At 40.7% G+C, this 21,259-nt stretch overlaps 1 protein-coding gene across 1 annotated transcript; it reads right to left on the minus strand.

Moving 5' to 3' along the window:
* Positions 1-924: 924 nt before the first annotated feature.
* LOC142134086 (complex I assembly factor ACAD9, mitochondrial-like) lies at positions 925-20,736 on the minus strand (the record flags this gene model as incomplete). The annotated part of the gene is made up of 13 exons (XM_075194476.1): positions 925-2,182; positions 2,797-2,869; positions 3,716-3,844; positions 4,464-4,541; positions 4,811-4,937; positions 5,294-5,373; positions 7,168-7,296; positions 8,058-8,177; positions 8,411-8,481; positions 10,245-10,320; positions 12,008-12,081; positions 19,616-19,790; positions 20,625-20,736. Coding segments are annotated over 13 exons (1,345 nt in total), but the record flags the coding sequence as incomplete, so codon positions are not given.
* Between the last annotated feature and the right edge of the window lie 523 nt (positions 20,737-21,259).

Here is a 21,259-nt window from a genome sequence, read left to right on the forward strand (position 1 = left end):
ATGTCACAGCATGGACCATGAAACCTTCCATCATTTGAGGGGGAAAAAGTTTGACTGAAAGGTTAAGAGGACCTATGACCAATGGGCAGTTTAATTTCTCACCATTAGAAGAATATTCAAAGGTCCAGGTGGTCTCCAGGGGCTGCTAATGACAGACAGACCAATTATTGTGCTGTCTGGTCAGTGATAGCAGCATTAGTGCTTTGTGTGTTACTATTGCTATAATCTAATTCCCTGGATGACACTGGATTCACATGGCAAATCCACACCCGTGTTGCCTTGTAATAACTTTTATACCTATAGTTTTTAATCCAACATGCTATGTTTCAGGGTCGCTCAGGGTCGACTCCTAGTTTATTGTACAGATCACAGATGCGCTTAACACAGCAGGAATGTAGTTGGTGCACAGCAGGATGAGGACGGGCAGCATGGTGGCTAAGTGGTTAGCACTTCTGCCTCACAGCACTGGGGTCATGAGTTCAATTCCTGACCATGGCCTTATCTGTGTGGAGTTTGTATGTTCTCCCCGTGTTTGCGTGGGTTTCCTTCGGGTGCTCCGGTTTCCTCCCACACTCCAAAAACATACTAGTAGGTTAATTGGCTGCTAACAAAATTGACCCTAGTCTGTCTCTGTGTGTGTGTGTGTGTGTGTGTGTGTGTGTGTCTGTGTCTCTGTCTGTGTTAGGGAATTTAGACTGTAAGCTCCAATGGGGCAGGGACTGATGTCAATGACTGGCGCTACATAAATAAATTAAATAAATGGTGATGATGATGATGATGATGCAGATGAGATTGTGCAAGTGTAACAACTATAAAGAAGACAAATCTATTTACACTAATATGCCCCAGTCATAACCAATTCTACGCAGGTATACAGACTGAAGGGAGTTGGATGAAAGAAAAGGAAGCTCCAATAGATAGGAGTGGTGTTTAAAAAGGACTTTGATATTAGACAGTTAAAATCAATACAAACTTTTAGTATAAACAATACAGGCTTGAACTTTTAGCCTTTAGTATTTCTCCCAAACATTTTGTCTTTTGCAATATATATCTTGTATTGAATACAAAAGCATAGTTAAGCGATTTAAAATACTGGTAGTATACATAGTACAGATAACCATTTTTTAAAACATGTCAACATTTATAGAAAGCTCTAAAAAAAAAACTCATCACTCAACTGGAATATGACAATGGAAAGAGGAGTTCGTATTTACAGCAAATGTTGAAATTTGAATAATGTTCTATTTTCCAAATATTTAAAATCCATGTATAGTATTTGCAAAATGCTGTATATATATTGTACAGCACTGTCCACAGATGGGAAATACGAATGATTAAGAATTCTCTCTCTACCTTGGTAGACATTAGAATGTGAGCTCTGCAGGCCAGAGCGCAGACATTACGGAGGCCTCTTTGGTGAACTCTGCAATAGAGCATCCTGGTATTGTCAGTTTGGTATTTTTTTAACCACTGTCCACATTTTTCCTATGTATTAACAATATATCCATTGAATTATCCACTTATACAATATATCCCGTCTATTCTTGCGGTTTACATTCTATAGATCATTTGTTCCTTTACAAGAGGAGAATGAAGCATTTAAGCAAAGAGGAGATAATGCTTTCATCCTCATAAAGCCAGGCTCGGCAGAAGACATCATGCCTCCCACAACAAGGGTAACTGCCGACCTGGGGAATCTCCACCAGAGCCACAAAGATTTTCTTCATCATAGGCAGTAATTGAAAACATTCCCACATCCGATCGGTTTCACTGCTGTTATTAATACATTATTACTATAAATAAGGCTGTGGTCTGTGTTATTCCATTTTTTTTGATAATTCGTTTATTCATAGTGTGAATACATTCTCAAGCACTGGGTTTAAACACAAACAAGATTTTATAAAATAACTAGTCTTCATTATTTAGAATTATTATGGTATTACAACAGTTTAAAAGAAAACGTCCTGTGGATTGATCACCAATTGTACAAAATAGTCATTAAATTCTAGCAGCAATCCAGGCTCAAATGGTTAGCACTTAAGGATAAAGCTATGTGTATCATTCTAACGCTGGCTCGGTGTTCAGAAGCTCCTGTCCAGAGGGTGAGAACATGTGTACGCCCGGTTCTCTAGCACATGTTTTGCTATTTTCCGAATACTGTCATCCTGATTTTCAGGACAATCTAAAGGGGAAAGAAAAAAAACAAAAAGTGGAGCAAGTTAAGTCACTGCCTGGACTGACAATGCAAAAGCTTTAATTTGTACAAATCAGTAGTGATTAGACATGAAAAAGCTGATTTATGGATGCACATAATGCCATAAGAAGTGCTAAGGCAGTCTGTGAATAATACAGAGAGTTTTCGTACTTATAAAAAATATTTGTTTAAGCTATTAATGTCTCTTCCTGACATCAGCCTCATATGCAATGTTAAAATTCAAATTATATTCCAAAAATATAAGATTCTGAAATATCAATTAAAATACTGAAAGGCTCAATCTGTGCTTCACAGCCCAACTAACATTAGGACACAGTCACATGCAGCCCTGCCCACACTAACCATCAGTACTGTGCTGCTGTGAGCATTCTGGACCTTGGAACCCCAAAATAATGCAAGTTGGGGAGAGGAGTTTGTTTCTTTTTTTATGTAAAAGCATTTGAAAAAAAAAATTTGCACAGCTTTCTTTAATTACATTTTTAACCCAGCTAAAAATTGAAACCAATCTACTTTTCCCTCTTGTGCTGTATATAAATATCTCATTACATATTCTTGTCTGACTGTGTTGCGATTTCTCTTACTTTTTCCCAGTTGAGCCATCATGTAGGCGTTCTTGAAGTACGCCTCGGAGCAGAACAGGTTTGCAAGCAGCACCTACAACAATGAGACAGAATAACAGATTAACCTGCTTGTCAAATACTGAATGTCTTGTCTCTTTATCACCCATGTTATATTTCTTTCACTGCGACACACACAGGAATAGTTAGTTTCACTGAACATTAAAGGATAACATTTCTAGCAGAAGGCAAGAGGAATGACAATACAGTATATTTCCTCTTAAAGAATCACTTCTGAATATATAGGCATACATTATTCTGCATTGAGAACAGTGTACCTCTGCATATAGATCTACCAAGGACAAATTATTTTCATAGACTGAGAAAGAATAGTGGAATAATACTTTATACAACAGGTATCTCATAGTTTTGATGAAATATTTGTTGAGGTGTTATATTAAACTTGTTTTTTTTTGGATACAGTTAATGTGACTTGTATTAAGACATAATCTCTTGTTTTTCTGAGCCCATTACCCTATTTGTACACAACGCAATGTATTAAAACATGTTTCTACTACTTTATTAGGTAGTGTACAAATAGAGCAACTCCACCTCTTTACTGAGAACCAACATATACATTTAATGTTTGCGTATCATGTGCTTCCGTCATGTATTGTGTGCTTCCGTCATGTATCGTGCGCTACCATCATGCGCGCGCGCACACGACAAATAATCTAATACAAATATACAGATCCATGTAAAATTAATTTTAAACAGACAGTGCTTAAAATAATTTCTCAAATCAGCCATCATCACCAGCTTCTGATTTGTGTATATACATATTGGGTACATCCTGAAAAACAACTCTGGTATTGTGCAATAGTTAAAACTCCTAACCCCCTTAACATGTGATTGAATTAAAAGGACCATTCCCTGTGCTTACTTCATGATCATGATTGCGCAGGCCAATGCTGATGGAGCGACTCGCTCTGGATATCACCGCTGTCATGGCGTACAGATTGATAAGAATATCCGCCACTCTCTTCAGTGCCAGCTGCTCATCCACAATGGTCTGTAAATAGGAAACAGTCTGTGGGTCACTGATGAAAGGTTCAACATCATCCAGTCTGAAAGCCACACTGATATCTCCAGTTTCCCACTAAACACAATAATCCAATTTCCAAGCTAGTGGGAGAAACCACCTTACGGGGAGTGCATCATTTCCACTAGAATGGCAGCACAGTGAGCTAGTGGTTAGCTAAGCTAACTTCTGCCTCACAGCACTGGGGTCATGAGTTCGATTCCAAACCATGGCCTCTGTGTGGAGTTTGTATGTTCTCCCCGTGTTTGCATGGGTTTCCTCCAGGTGCTCCGGTTTCCTCCCACACTCCAAAAACATACTAGTAGGTTAATTGGCTGCTATTAAATTGACCTTAATCGCTCTCAGTGTGTGTGTTAGGGAATTTAGACTGTAAGCTTCAATGGGGCAGGGACTGATGTGAGTGAGTTCTCTGTACAGTGCTGCAGATATAGTTTTGCTTTATAAATAAATGGTGATGATTATAGAAGAGACATGTCGGTCCTATACAAAAACTACCAAATTGTATGAGTCTATGTTTGTACACTAAAATAAATAATCCACCAATGAAACCACCTGGGATGAAATAGGAAACCATCAATTTTGTATTTACCTTTCCAAATCTGTACAACAAACTCTCCACTGTGGTGCCAAAACTATGTGTACTATCCTCCAGTTTCTTTGCGCTTTCCTGTGAATTTAAAAGGGATCAAACCAAAGTCATATTAATCTGCATTACCCATAATTATCAATAGACAATATAATTCAATGGGGCATTTAGTAAATCACAGAAAATCCGGAATACACAAAGAGATTTAACAGAGAACATTGTAAGTACTATATGACACTGAATTAACCAGTGTTTCTGTGCAGTTGTATCCTGAGACTGGACACTTTAATGCCAAATACATATAGAAAGTGGTGCCTGCAATGTAATGAACGATAACGTGCTCCACTCACTTCAAGACTCGGGTGAACGACTCCATCACTTCCGGTTAATCCTAAATTCACTTTCCTTCCGAAAGGGTTTCCTATTCTCTTACCAATAAATTCTAGCGCCACAGAAAGACTTCCACCTTTCAGTTCCCTTGTAAAAGATACAATCATGACACTATGTGTTAACTGGCAAGGTGTCAGACACAAAAGTACACAATTTAGTACACTTGTATAACGTGCATGCTTTCTTACGTACGATAGGAGCGCAAATGCATCAACCTCTAAATAAGCCTCATTGTACTGTTGATATAAACCTATGCTGAAGTCACTTGATATACTACATACCAATCATTTTAAACATCAGGTACATTGCTGCATACCCCAGCCTTCAACAGACAACCTTGTCCATACAGGTTAAAAATCAATGATTACCTAAATAAGTAACCCATTATACTGCGATGCCTGTTATTACAAAAGGCTGAACATAAATTAAAAGAGAAGACTTACTTTATTTTGCCAGTCAAGATTCTGCCTGCGTGTTGCATCCCTGTAAGAGCAATATACATCCGGAGGATTTCATTTGTTCCCTAGAACCAAAAACACATTTACAATAATCATGGGCTCTTCCAAATCATATGTTGATATCAATTACCACTAAATAAAAAACCCAAAACTTTAAGATGTAACAATTGTTCTGTGAATAACCATGTGCTTCTGTATAATCCACATTGTTTGTATCTTTGTGTTTTGCGCCAATAAAGATCTCTCTCATACACACACACACAAGTTAACCCGTGCATGATACTCATGCATTCTGTCAAATCAAGCTACTTAAGGTCTTAAAAAGGTTCTTGTCATGCATTTGGACCTAGCCCAGCCTCCTTTAGGGGAAGAGCGTTAGTTCCCGACGCAAGCGGCCTTTTTAATGTGTGTTCATGAGGTAAAATTACCTTACGAAAATGAGTTTGACCCCTCAACTCGTAAATTTAGCCTTAACTACCCCTCCCACGGGGGGAAGGGGAGATGATGGAAGTTAACTGACTTGACTATTCTAATTTTTTTGTCAAATAATGTCAGTATACCAAATTTCAGGTCAATTGGATGAGCCCTTTCTGAGAAAATAGTTTTTTCCCACACACACACACTAACGCACGCCTCTACACATGTGTGTTCATGAGGTAAAATTACCTCACGAAAATGAGTTTGAGCCCTACCAAATTTCAGCCCTTTTTGATTTTTTTTTCCCACACACACTAAGAATTTAGTAGGTCAGTGTATAACTCTGCCCAGCAGGTGGCGCTGCAACTTGTTTTTTTTTCCCACACAGACGCCACTAAGCATTTATATATTAGATATATATTATAAAGAGATAAATATATATTTGCAGTTAAACCTGTTGGTTCATTGCTCAGAAGTTAAACCCAATCTGAAAAAGTACAAATGGCTGCATTTAAAAAAGATTAAACCTGGAAGAAGCTGAATGCTAATAGGATGGGTTGTTTTGGCAAACCGTGCAGAAATATGATCCAAGAACAGGACGGCTGACATTGTGTTTCTGCAATCTTTCGGAATAGATTAAACTATGCAAAACTCCCTTCTGAAGATGGAGTCAGTAGTCATTAGGTATAATGACACAGAGCTAAACGTTTCTATCAATATCCTGTTACACTAACTACAACGACTTCGACAGTAGGAATTCTATTTATTATGCAGTAATACATTTCTATTTAAACATCACTCCTCTATTTACCGGATTCAGCAAATTATCTTTTTTGCCTATGTAAAAATGACTGTAGATTAGTGGCACAGTCTCCTGGACAAAACCATGTTACAATGCAAGGGGTGCAAAGTAGTTTTCTATTTTGCACATAAGTTAAGTACTGTCTGTTTTTTCATGTAGCATACAAATACTTGAAAGCTTATTTGTACACGGATATTTAAAGTTGATATTTGTGTGCTACATGAAAAACAGACAGTATTTAACTTATGTGCAAAATAGAAAACTAATTTGCACCCCTTGCATTGTAACATGGTTTTGTCCAGGATACTAATTTTTTTTTTTTTTACTTAACTTCCTTAATGAATCAGGCCCACAAACACCACAATATAGCTTTATAAAATACACAAGTAATGTTAACATATTTATAAACTGCTATAATTATCTGTGTAAACTGTTCTGCTAATCACTTAACAAAACGCGTATTATAAGAAATAAAGCACCACCCAGTATAAATGACTACACATATTGCCCTGGGTACTGTAACCTCTGCCTATAGCCTTGTGATTTTATGTGGTCACATAGCTATCGAATGTCCACATCCTTTACATGGGAAAAATATTTGGTGTGATTTTAGGACAACTTGACTGCAGAAAACACTTACCTCAAATATAAGAAGTATTCGACTGTCTCGAAGATAACGTTCATATGGGTAATCCTTCATATACCCCAAACCTCCCAGGATTTGCAGCGCTTCGCTGACACACTGCCACGCCCCTTCTGAGCTGAACACCTGTCACAACCAAGAGCTGGAAGTTAGACAAGACATGCACCGAAACCAGGATTCACTGTGAGATTCAGTCAAATCTAGTCTAAGTCACGTCTTACACCCAACCAAATATAAATCTTTATTTTCCTGCAGCTGAAAACAAAAAAACAGCCCTTGTGGGAAAATACAGAATAGGGAGATGGAGAGCAAATCAGAGGCTTGTAGTTTCTTAGGCAAAACATTGTACAAAGTGGTGGATTCACACACAGGAACATTGGTCAGTGTAATATTAATGTCAGATAACAGATATGCTGTTTGCTATTTGAGCGAGTTATCCCGTGAAAGCCCCCTGCGACTAAATGTCTGAGCTGCGGAACGTGACCTTCATAAAGATTTGATTTCAGGACAGGTGCAATGGAAAGAAGGGATGATTGAAGTGTGTATATATATATATATATATATATATATATATATATATATATATATATATATATATATATATATATCTATCTATCTCTCTCTATCTATCTCTATATCTATCTATCTATATCTATCTTTCTATATCTACCTTTCTATATCTATCTTTCTATCTTCACAACAGATATCCGCTAACTTTGCAGGAACTCCGTATCTGGCACCACACCACCATTAGATGGGGGAGATTGATTTTTGTAAAACAAGTAACTTTAGCTCCAGTACTATTTAACTCTCAATGAAATACTCTTGAATACATTAGATGACACCTAAACGATGCTGCTTCATCATATAAGTTCCATGATCGTTACCTTGACCATGGCCGCTTCAACAGAGCAATCCGGAAATCCTGGCCTGTCCATCATGCCAGCAGTGAGGTAAGCCATGCTTTCCATTACATAGGCCTTCTCAGCCATGAGAGCAAATTTCTCCTACAAGGCGAGAAATATTAGGCGGGAATCTGTTAGTAATTACATTGCTGTAAATGATGGATTTTTCTTTATTGAAATCCAGTCACAGTAATTAAAAAATAAATTTAAATAAACCTATCCAATTCTTCTGTTACACCACAAGAACTTATTAGAGTTTTGGTACACATGCAGTGTGTGCTACTACACTGACATCTACAATCAGGTCAAAAAAACAGAATAAGGTCTCTCCTCACCTGTATCAACTCAAAGTCACTCAGCTTCTTATTGAACTGCTTCCGTGTACAGGCATATTCAGACGTCATTTCTAGATTATTCAGAAATGGCACAAAACAGGTATATTTAATATACACACAACAAGAAACAGGACCATGGTGACATTTCACAGAACTACCGATTGTATCATGAATTATTAACAAGTAATTAATACTACTATTAATTGCTTGTTAATATCTAGACCAGTGATGGGCAAACTACGGCCCGCGAGCCAGATCCGGCCCACTTAGAGGTTCTATCCAGCCCAATATTTTAAAACAATTCATTAAAATATGCCGGCGGTTCCCAAAGTGTGCGCCGCGGCTCCCAGGGGTGCTGCGGTACTGTCACAGGGGTGCCGCGGGCCAGCCGTTGAAAAAAAAACAACACAAAAACTTACAATTCCGCGCGGCACCGGGGCCCAGCGTCCTCATTTCTCACGCAGCTGCGTGAGAGAGGAGGATGCTGGATCCCGGCGCCGCGCGGATTGTTAAGTCTTTGTGTTGTTTGTTTGTTCTATGGCAGACGCGCGGCAGATGGGGACAGCGGGACAGAGGAGGGGGACACAGCGTGACAGGGGCAGTGGAGGGGGACACAGCGTGACAGGGGCAGTGGAGGGGGACACATCGTGACAGGGGCAGTGGAGGGGGACACATCGTGACAGGGGCAGTGGAGGGGGACACAGCGTGACAGGGGCAGTGGAGGGGGACACAGCGTGACAGGGGCAGTGGAGGGGGACACAGCGTGACAGGGGCAGTGGAGGGGGACACAGCGTGACAGGGGCAGTGGAGGGGGACACAGCGTGACAGGGGCAGTGGAGGGGGACACAGCGTGACAGGGGCAGTGGAGGGGCACACAGCGTGACAGGGGCAGTGGAGGGGGGACAGCGTGGCAGAGGAGGGGGGCAGCGTGAGAGAGGGCAGAGTGTCTGGGGGCAGAGGTGGCATTTTTGCATCCAACTAAATAAGTATTTCTGTCCTGACCTAAATACTTATTACAATTTTTTGACCCAACTACTTCTAAAACAGGACTGCTCAGTAATTATTTTGGAGTTGTGCCTTGAAAAAATTATGAAGACTCTAAGGGTGCCGCTAACTGCAAAAGTTTGGGAACCACTGAAATATGCATAGAATTATTAGGGCTGACCCTGTGTGTCAGAACCTTCATTTTTATGCCTTCCCAGCTATTTCCCTCGTTACACTTCATCATTCTTCCTAAAAGGACACTTTGTATGTCAATCACTCAAACACCTGCCCGCCCCCTAATGGCTGAAAGTCATGTCAGAAGAGATGGGCTGGGCCATATACTAAGGCGGATTTCGATTGGCTGCTGTGTTGTCAGTTAGTGGCTCACCAGAAAGAGGGATCTGCAACAACCTGCTGAAATAAGTGCTGTGTCTGTACGATCGCTGCTCTTATAGAGGTAACACTGCTATATAACACCCTCCCGTCCCATTCATAAAATTTGTATTATATATTTCGATATTTGAGTTTTTTATTAAATTATATTGGCCCGCCTAAAGTTTTTCTTTTTTATTTGGCCCGCTCCTGAAAAAGTTTGCCCATCACTGCTCTAGACAAACAGAAAACAGTCAATAATTAAAGCTCGGAGGGTATCACCAACCTAACCTAGAACCTCCTAAAGAAGATCATCATAAGTTCAACTAACAAGGTAATTTCTCTGCTGTCCCCTAACCACTGTCCCAATAAGCCTACAAGGTGGATACAGCTCTAAGATGTAATCCACATTTCTGACAAGACATGTCCATAAACAGAGAAAAGAAACACACAATTATTACACATATTGTACACTTACCAATCAGCTTCTTAATTATCCCAGCTGAGGCACTGCCCATGCTGAAACGCCCACTGTTCAGGATATTCATTGCAACCTGAAAACCAAGAAATTATCCTTGTAAAGAAAGGTGGAAAGAAAGAGAGAGGAAGCGGAGAGTGTACAGTAAGCAAGAGAGTGAGTGTGTCTGTTTTGTGTGTGTGGAGCGGAGAGGGTTGGAGCGGAGAGGGTTGGAGCGGCGAGTCAGCGCGGAGAGGCGAGTCAGCGCGGAGAGGAGAGTCAGCGCGGAGAGGAGAGTCAGCGCGGAGAGGCTTGGAGAGGAGAGTCAGCGCGGAGAGGCTTGGAGAGGAGAGTCAGCGCGGAGAGGCTTGGAGAGGCGAGTCAGCGCGGAGAGGCTTGGAGCGGCGAGTCAGCGCGGAGAGGCTTGGAGCGGCGAGTCAGCGCGGAGAGGCGAGTCAGCGCGGAGATGCGAGTCAGCGCGGAGAGTCAGCGCGGAGCGGCTTGGAGCGGCGAGTCAGCGCGGAGAGGCTTGGAGCGGCGAGTCAGCGCGGAGAGGCTTGGAGCGGCGAGTCAGCGCGGAGAGGCTTGGAGCGGCGAGTCAGCGCGGAGAGGCTTGGAGCGGCGAGTCAGCGCGGAGAGGCTTGGCGCGGAGAGGCTTGGAGCGGCGAGTCAGCGCGGAGAGGCTTGGAGCGGCGAGTCAGCGCGGAGAGGCTTGGAGCGGCGAGTCAGCGCGGAGAGGCTTGGAGCGGCGAGTCAGCGCGGAGAGGCTTGGAGCGGCGAGTCAGCGCGGAGAGGCTTGGAGCGGCGAGTCAGCGCGGAGAGGCTTGGAGCGGCGAGTCAGCGCGGAGAGGCTTGGAGCGGCGAGTCAGCGCGGAGAGGCTTGGAGCGGCGAGTCAGCGCGGAGAGGCTTGGAGCGGCGAGTCAGCGCGGAGAGGCTTGGAGCGGCGAGTCAGCGCGGCGAGTCAGCGCGGAGAGGCTTGGAGCGGCGAGTCAGCGCGGAGAGGAGAGTCAGCGCGGAGAGGAGAGTCAGCGCGGAGAGGAGAGTCAGCGCGGAGAGGCTTGGAGAGGAGAGTCAGCGCGGAGAGGCTTGGAGAGGAGAGTCAGCGCGGAGAGGCTTGGAGAGGAGAGTCAGCGCGGAGAGGCTTGGAGAGGCGAGTCAGCGCGGAGAGGCTTGGAGCGGCGAGTCAGCGCGGAGAGGCGAGTCAGCGCGGAGAGGCGAGTCAGCGCGGAGCGGCTTGTCAGCGCGGAGAGTCAGCGCGGAGCGGCTTGGAGCGGCGAGTCAGCGCGGAGAGGCTTGGAGCGGCGAGTCAGCGCGGAGAGGCTTGGAGCGGCGAGTCAGCGCGGAGAGGCTTGGAGCGGCGAGTCAGCGCGGAGAGGCTTGGAGCGGCGAGTCAGCGCGGAGAGGCTTGGAGCGGCGAGTCAGCGCGGAGAGGCTTGGAGCGGCGAGTCAGCGCGGAGAGGCTTGGAGCGGCGAGTCAGCGCGGAGAGGCTTGGAGCGGCGAGTCAGCGCGGAGAGGCTTGGAGCGGCGAGTCAGCGCGGAGAGGCTTGGAGCGGCGAGTCAGCGCGGAGAGGCTTGGAGCGGCGAGTCAGCGCGGAGAGGCTTGGAGCGGCGAGTCAGCGCGGAGAGGCTTGGAGCGGCGTGTCAGCGCGGAGAGGCTTGGAGTAAGGAGAGGCTTGGTACAAAGTGTCTTGGAGATGTCTGTCTGTCTCTATCTATCTATAAAAAGAAAAAAGTCAATAAGAAATACAAGTGGTACAACTTAAGCTTGAGTAACAAACTTACCTTAAAGCCACCTCCAACTTCACCAATTACATTCTCAATGGGGACCTTGGTGTTTTCAAAATGAAGCTCACAGGCTGGAAGATAATCCACACAAATTAGGGGTTACACAACAACTGTATTATGCACATAAATACACAGTCCAAGGGCACATAATACTGTCATACGGCACCAACAGAGCAGCACAGAGGAATTTATACTTACGATGGCAAAGTGGGCAACATTTCTGACAACTAGTATAACACATAGCAACTATAACAGATGCGTTCTTTAGTATTATAACTTGCGCTAGAAAAAGTGTTCTTCCCTTTTGCATAGCAATATTGGTGATGTGTAAATCTATAGTATAAATGAATATATTAAGGAGGTTGATGAATTGTTAAGGGTATGACACTGCAGTACAGCATCTAAAAGGGAATTTGTTTAATTTTGTAAAAATTTGTTAACGTAGCTTAACACTGGAAGGCATGTAAAGTTTGGCATTGATATATTAGGAAATTTGGTTTGGAGTTTGCTATCGCTAAGAGGTTTGAGTGTATTTGGTTCTAAAAAAATAAATAATGATGAAGGGGACAAAACCTTTGGTCATACTTGAATAATGCGAGATGATTGGCTTCCCTGAAAGACTGGGTTGAAAATCAACAGAAGAAGTAAAGAATAACGAGGAAACAGTTTAAGTTTGGATTGCATCAGTCGCTATGCCCTGGGTGTGATATGTATCTTTACCGATATCTGAGAGAATATTAGGGCTCAGACGAACAAGTATCATGAGGTGTATGTCAGGATTGAAGGCCTGTTTAGAGTATATATACTTATTTAATCCATACTTTATTAATCCAGTCCATAGCTTTAATATACTTTTCTGCAAAATGATATTCTCTAATATTAGGAAAATGAACTACTCCAAAAGCAAGGGGATGTTGAAAACGCTAGGGCATTTGGTAAACCAAACAAACTTTTGGTTAAGAACCTTAATATCTTGTTTAGTGAATATAACTGGCAGGGTTTGCATAGGATACAGTAATCGTATTATTAAAGGACATCTACCCATGAAGGATAAAAGAAGATATTTCCAGCTATGACATTCTACTGTGATTTCCCTAGTTAATTGCGGAAGGTTACTGATGTAAAATTGTGCATGATGGCTAGGGACATAAGTTCATGTATTTAAGTGAATTAATTGCGTGATCTTCTCCGCTGGTAAACGTGCCAGTGCTGTCATTGTCCTAGCATTTCCTGTAACTGCTTATATGGTTTTGTATTCCAATAGTTTAGCCAATATAGAATGAACAGTTGTTTTGGGGTTGTGAATACATAGTAGATATCTTAAGCTTTATATCTCCTATTTGAATTTCTTAACATCATTTTAACTTATCTAAATGGCTTAAAAAGGATCCAGTATAACATTTAAAGACACAAACAAAAAATAAATCTACTAATTGGCAGCCCTGCCTTGTTCCTTAACCCAATAAAAATATATTTTACATTGTTTAATGTTTAGAAATGTCTTATGTTGGCCATATATAGTTCGAACTAGATTGAGAAAAGCAAGAAGACCGAAATGTTGAAATTTGAATATCATAGTTAGATAATTAGTGGCCAAGAGATACGGTCATAATCTTTATCTGCATCTAGACTCACTATTATATTACACAATGAAATTATTACCTATATTTGGGAGCACTGTGGCTAGGTCCAATTACAGCATTCTATATTTAAACAGTTGTGTGCAACTCTTCAGATTATCCATCATATTTTCCTGTTCTATCTGTGCCACTTCAAAATGCAATTATTTAACGAATCAGGGAGTTGTACAGTGGGGATCCAATCCCAGACCAGAAAGAACCCCACTATCCTGGTCTTATACACTAATTCCATCTGCACTGAACAGTTGGCCACAATTTCTTCCTGCGGACTATGGAGTATTCAGACACAGTTTGTGAATTTAGACTGTAAGCCAGAATGGGGCAGGGACTGACGTGAGTTCTCTGTACAGCGCTGCGGAATTATTGGTGCGATATAAATAAATGGTGATGATGATGATGTGTGTATATATATATATATATATATATATATATATATATATATATATATATATATATATACACACATACACACATACATGTATATATATATATATATATATATATATATATTATATAGATAGATACATACATACATACATAGATACATAAATATACATATACACACACACACAGATACAGACACACGCACACAATATCCTGATATATTAAGTTTCCACTTTTTCACTTAGAATACTTAACACAATTTCATCATGGACTCCGCAATTTAGGCTATTGCATAGGAACTACAATAAAGTGGTCTGTGAAGTATGCATGATTATGTTATGAATGTGTTTATGTAGTGCATATAGCTAAGATGTATATATTACATTTTCACTTTCTGGGGGTTTAGTATTCCATCAACAGTATCAGTTAGCCAGAGGTGTCGCACTGGGGAGTTATAAGTCCTCATTCTCCGCGGCATAGAATTTACTGATCAGCCAACTACAATCAGGAAGAGAACAAATACACATGGTACATCATTGTGCTGCAATTTGGGAAGCCTAATGTGCATATTTAGGATTTGGCCAATTAACTAATTCTTTTTACAAAAGAATTTGACAAATAGCAAACCAAAATTTTCATATAAAAATGATTAAGGACAGGGCTGAATGAGTGAAAATATTGTCCTGCGTACAAATGAAGATTTGGGAACTGAATACTAAGGTTTGGGTTGAACCTGAATCGTGCTTGAATCAGTGCATTCCTTACGCCAATTAGGAATAAAACCATATTTCCGAGAGTTCAGCCTAGCTATTAGAGCTAGGTTGTAAGCTTGAGAGCAAGGCTCGCTTATGTTTTTGTTTAATACCCAAATGCAGAGCCGTAACTAGGGTGGTGCGGGCGGTGCCGTCGCCCAGGGCGCAAGCCCAAGGGGGCGCAGCAGCCACCCGCTACCTTCCTATCTGTGGCATATAGTACATTTGATGACTTGTATTGCATCCCTGCCCGCCGCCGCCCCTATCATCAATCCTTGCCCCTCTTAGTATCACTCACTCTCTTGGTGTTTGCCCAAGCACTGAGCTCATTCGGTTCACAGACTCCTTTTTCTTAGTTTGTTTAGACCGACATATTCGCAGCTCTGTAGATTTCTTGCAGTCTGACTAGTCACTGCGATCTCTGCACTGTTGTGTCAGAACAACGAGCGGCGTGTCCTATGGTTGCTAGGAGACAACTGTTATGCGCTTCCAGTGCAGAACGTCTGGGTCGAGAGCGCGCTTCGGAATTTTACTACCTGATCACGTGGCGAGACTACAGGAGCAGTGTTTCAAAACCAGATATGTTCTTTATGTGCGTCCTCTTATTTTACATGTTTTTGCCTATTAGGACTGTAGAAAGGTATATGCAGGGACAACCTTTGTTTGAAGGTATTTAACGGTTCTTTTGTTGGTGATTGGTTCTATGTACTTAAAAAAAAGAAGTGGAGGTCTTGTTATACCATGATGGGATAACGGGATAGCTGGCTGGCCCACTGATCGGAGCTATGGACCACCCAAAAAGGGAGGATTATTTTTTATTATGCATAAAAATCCAGTTCAGTTCAAATTGTAACTGTAATTTCCATAATTCATCTCACCTTCCTATCACTTGATAAAACCCACTAACACCTAATGATGTGTTAATGTTTTCCTCTCTTAAACCACTCTAAACACAGCTGCATATCTGCTAACTGTCCTGATTATTGTGAAACAATCCTGCTAGTGCATTTCTGGTTTTGGCAGCTTACCACTTCACGCCTATGACCACAACTTTTGTGACATGGCCACACCCACTTGGCAAATGTCACTCCCACTTCGATGGGGGGCGCCGGTGCCCTGTCTCGCCCAGGGCACTGAAATGTCTAGTTACGACACTGCCCAAATGTATGTGCTTTTTCCCAATTGTATACTGGTGTTTTATAATTAAATATTATTAACTCATGCCTCAGTGCTGCCACAAGTCCCTACTGAATTCATAGGCTACATTTTCATGTATTCTGAAGGCTTTCACAGTGTGTAGCTTTTAATTCCTGCTTCTATCACTTGTCTTAATCTAATCATACTACCAATTTTTAAAAACTTTATTTTATATTATTTATTTTTTAAAAGGAGCTTAGGAAGCAAGCTCAGAACTTTCAGTACGGGAGCACACAATGCAAAAATGCAATAAATATTTTTATTTAATAATAAATTTTCCTGCATACAATACAAAGACGGGTAACCACCTGGCGGGCGGATATTTTAATCTTAATAAAAACACTTTAGGAAGCACAAAGCTATCTATGTGCAGATACCTCTGCTGTTTGAATCAATGTGGATACCTTTAAAGGCCATTTCCAAAATCTGCAGACTGTGGAGCACAGGAAATTCAATAAATCACAAAAGGCATAGTGACAAATGGATTTAATTAAAGCTCCAAACTTATACTTGAACAGGTTAAAAGTGTAAGAGTTTGGGAATTGCAGAAATCACTCACTTTGCCACTGCTGGAAATCAGTTTTTGGAGCACAATTACAGTCCAAAAACAAAAAAAAACAAAACAAAAAACAAAAAAAAAACCCCTATACTGATCAACCTCTACTTCTAGAATATAGTGAGCACGAATATCTAGAAATAATTTGTACTAAACGTTAAATAAATACTTAACACCTTACACACAGAGCTAGAATGGTTTTCTGGTCAGGTGTATTAAGGTCTGCAACACTATTTGGGGAAGAATTTATAAAGGGAATGGGCTAGGAGGTATATTTACTAAACTGCAGATTCTAGCTGTCATTTTGGCGAATGTACTAAATAACTGCTACCTAGAACCTGATTGGTTGCTATAGGCAACATCTTTACTTTTTCAAACCCGCAGTTTAGTAAATATAACCCTAAGAGTCGGACGTTCTTTAACATGCGAGTTGATCGTTATAGCTAAACCCTGACATGCTAATAGCACCTGTAACATTACATTTCAAATTTGAGCTGTAAACTTAGTATCACATTTGGTATTTTCCCCAAGATCGGCCATTCCCACTAATTCAGCTTAAGGGGCACAGAAACAACATTCACAAAGACATATTTGAATATAGACAATGCACGGAAGATGTTGCACCCACTAACGTTCTCCATCGGTGCTGTCTTTGGTTTCCTAAAATACCCATGTGTACACTGCCTCTGCCTTTGAGAGTGATCACTGGTTGTTACCTTTAAGAGGATGTCACACAAAGATCAACATTTTAAAACCCTCCACCATCCCAGATATCAAGGGGGCCAACATCAGAGACAATACCACACCACATCTCTGCAACAAAAACAATATCTTGCTGAATGTAGTGTCAAGAGCACCTGTATGGCTTTTGCAGCTGTCCCATCAGTGGTCGGAACTGATGAATACACATATAACAACAGGATTCATGGACAACAGGGATACAGTCTTTCTGCCAGATGGCAGTAAGGGGTTTAACGTTACATATTTAATTTGGATGAACTCAAGTTAAAGTTCTGTTTGCTGCTCAATAAACTAAACCAACAAGTAACAAATGTTATGGGGAAAGCATATAAAATAAACAATCATTAAAATGTAACATTTTAAGATCATAAAACAATATTTATCAAAACTATATAATGTAAAAATACAAAGTTCAAAGATAATTATAAATTAACATATGGAAGACTTTTTTTATGCTGATAGATCCCAGGAAGAAAAGGTCTGAAATTTATTAAAATAAATAATTTTTTGACCCTCACATAAAACGAGAGGTGTGATAGGGCGACAAGTAAAGGGATAAATAGAATTCATGCCAAACGGTCTCAATTTTGGATCTCTATTCGAATCAGAACTCAACATTGAGCCAAAGGGTTTAAATTAAGTTTTCAGGAATTGGAGACGTTCTTGTGAATAATGACCTTGACTAGCAGAAAACATGCAGAGGACAATTACATGACATAAAACTGGTCTCCGATAGGACATAAGTAATTATCACTGAGAAGCAGTTTACACAAATGTAGCATAAGAAGACTGAAAACTAAATATGAAAATTAAACTAAAAATATTTTTTTTTCATTGTTTTAATTTAAAAAGAGGTGTATAACGCAACTTATTATGAAGGAACACTAACTATGCACACACATGTAACCTGGTGATTCTGTTGGTAGTGAAAAATGTTCTTTTATCTAGCACATATAGACAGAAAAACTGGTAGGGAAGGGGGGGGGGGGGTTCTTGTCTTTGGTAAACCACAAATGAAAAGTCAGCCCAACGTTGCAATTATACATATATTATTATTATGTTTTAATCAGAATATTCTATTTCAGTTACAAGTCAGCTAGCTTATGACTCAAGCAGCAGATAGGGGAGGTCAAAAGCACCCAATGGGGGGTGCAATTAGCACCCAAACATATCATTCAGGTATACTGGAACTGTGCCTCCTGGTGACTCATGTTCTATTATAGCTACAGATACAGAGCTTGTTATAAACTTAGCCGCTGATATGACAAACCTGCAGTATTCTGTACATTCACTAGCACAATGAATCTTCTGACTCTCAGGCATGGTTTGTCTATCACAGACTCCTCACACATTATATGAACACACAAGCGCTCTCACAGCACTAAATACCTTCCCATTGAGAGATTAACAGTGTGAAATCAAACATACAAAAACAATATTATACTTCATTAACCTTCCAAGGTTATTGAACAAGTTCAGCCCGGCAGACTGCACGTCACACAGATCTTGGAGCAATTAACAAGCGGGTCACGTGGCTATAGGAATGAATATCAGTGCAGTGGGGGCAGAACTATTGGAATTTCAGAATAAAATATTAAACTAATGAATAATTCTATTTGTTACTGAAGTACATTTTTAAAAGGAAGCAACATCTCATTTAATATCAGCCCTCAGCCTTATCCAGCCAGTAGCAGCCATTCACAAGTAATATAATCTTCTGGTGTATTCTAAAGTCCAGACATGAATTCTTTTACTGCTGTCTCCATATTTTAATTGATAATGAAGGTTTATACAATGCAAATACATTGTTAACCCCACTGAGCTTGAATCCCCAAGCAATAGGACTGCCAGGGTCCTGTGGCCTGCAAGACCCTCACCACATCCAATTATCACCTGACAACACTGCACACACCTGTTCATCTTCTCCAGACTAGCAACATCATGGAATAGAAGGTCCCAGCAGGGGAGAGACTCTCCCAATTCCTGGGGCCCCATATCCATTACTCCCACTAATACTTGGAATGAAAAAATATTGCAAGGGGTTCACCATTACTTTTAACACCAGGGGGTATATTTACTAAACAGCAGGTTTGAAAAAGTGGAGATGTTGCCTATAGCAACCAATCAGATTCTAACTAATTAATCACTTTGTAGAAAGCATTAAATAAATGACAGCTTGAATCTGATTGGTTGCTATAGGCAACAGCTCCACTTTTTCAAACCTGCAGTTCAGTAAATATACCCCCAGGTATTAGTCCATTTAAGTCTGAGCATTCATCTGACATGAACATAAGGAGAAGTATACCAATATAAAGGGCACATCTAAGCTCCTTACTGTTTGATCCTCTGATTCCTAACTTATCCTCAGGTTTTCCATGAGTAACACCACCGAAGGCTCGTTCCACTATGAAGGCTGTTATTTTATCCTTTGTGACGCCATCTTTATCCACCACGTCTGTCCGTGCAAACACTGTGAATATATCCGCCAGGCCCCCGTTTGAGATCCAGATCTGGAAGGAGGATACATTTTGTTCCCTTTTATATTATATACACACATAGGGCCTGAGTCATTAAGGAGAGCAAAGCATAAAAAAGGAGTCACTTTGAACCTGGGCAAAACCATGTTGCATTGGAGGGGGAGGTAAATTTAAAATGTGGGGACAGATTTATTGTTGGGCTAGGACATGTCCTAGATCAACTTTAAATTTCAGTGTAAAAATAAAGCTATTAAGTATTTGTGTGCTAGATGAAAAAAAACAGACACTATTTTCTTATGTGCAAAATAATAAACTAATTTGCACCCCTTGTATTGTAACATGGTTTGTCCTGGAGAACATTTACTTCTTTTTTTTGCCTTACTTTCCTTAATGACTCAGGCTTATATAGTATATACCATGTGATGTCATGCTATACATGATGTCATTATTCATATCATTTAGAACTCCACAAAAAAAATAATGTGCTTAATTTGCCATTTCATTCTGACTCAAAGATAATGGATAATAATAAATGAAGTGTTAGAACGCTCAGTCAGCATGAAAAGGCGTCCTCCCAATTTAAACAGAGGACCCATCACTAAGTAAGGACAAATAAAAGTAGAAGTGGGTGTGGTTCTGAGCAATGTCAAATAGATCACACTCCTAACCGGCCTGTAAGACGTGGACAGCATCCAATAGCTGGACACCTGCATTACAAATCTGCCCAAATCTATCATTGGTAAATAAAGGTCAGACAGAAATTCCCCAGGAAAAAAAAAATATATATTTAATGTTTGAGTCAAGTGTCACAATATTTCCACCCTCTATTAAAATCAAGTACACGAAACAAAAAGGATATTTTTATACCTTTGAACCATTCAGAACATAGTGTTTGCCGTCAGCACTCAGGGTGGCTTTAGACTTTATTGATGCAGCATCGCTCCCGCTGGGAAGAGAACAAACATTAGTACGGAGGAAACTTTACATACTTCATGGTCTGACATGAAATGCTGTATTGTGCCCAGGCAGGATGTGACAATCTGCCACCCTTCAACTGTTGGTGGAGTACAAGCTACACAACTGGAAAACAACATCAGTTATCTACTTCTGTACTAAGCACTGAACAAAATAACAAATCTGTCCGTCTACAATAAAACGGGCAAAGCACTTAAGTAAAAGGCCAGAAGTGTCTAGAAGAATTCAGTGGTTATCAGTTATCAGTGACATAGAGCTCAAGAGACCAAGGATAAAAGGAACCTGAAAAATGTTGAGACAAAACCCAACATCATTTACACCACACAACTTACATTGGTATAGGGCAACATATATTTAGACTCATTGGGCCTGATTCATTAAGGATCTTAACTTAAGAAACTTCTTATTTAAGTCTCCTGGACAAAACCATGTTACAATGTCAGGGGTGCAAATTAGCATTCTGTTTTGCACATAAGTTAAATACTGACTGTTTTTTCATGTAGCACACAAATACTTGATAGCTTATT

Source organism: Mixophyes fleayi, unplaced genomic scaffold (genome assembly GCF_038048845.1).
Source record: "Mixophyes fleayi isolate aMixFle1 unplaced genomic scaffold, aMixFle1.hap1 Scaffold_3927, whole genome shotgun sequence".
Taxonomy (NCBI): Eukaryota; Metazoa; Chordata; class Amphibia; order Anura; family Limnodynastidae; genus Mixophyes; species Mixophyes fleayi.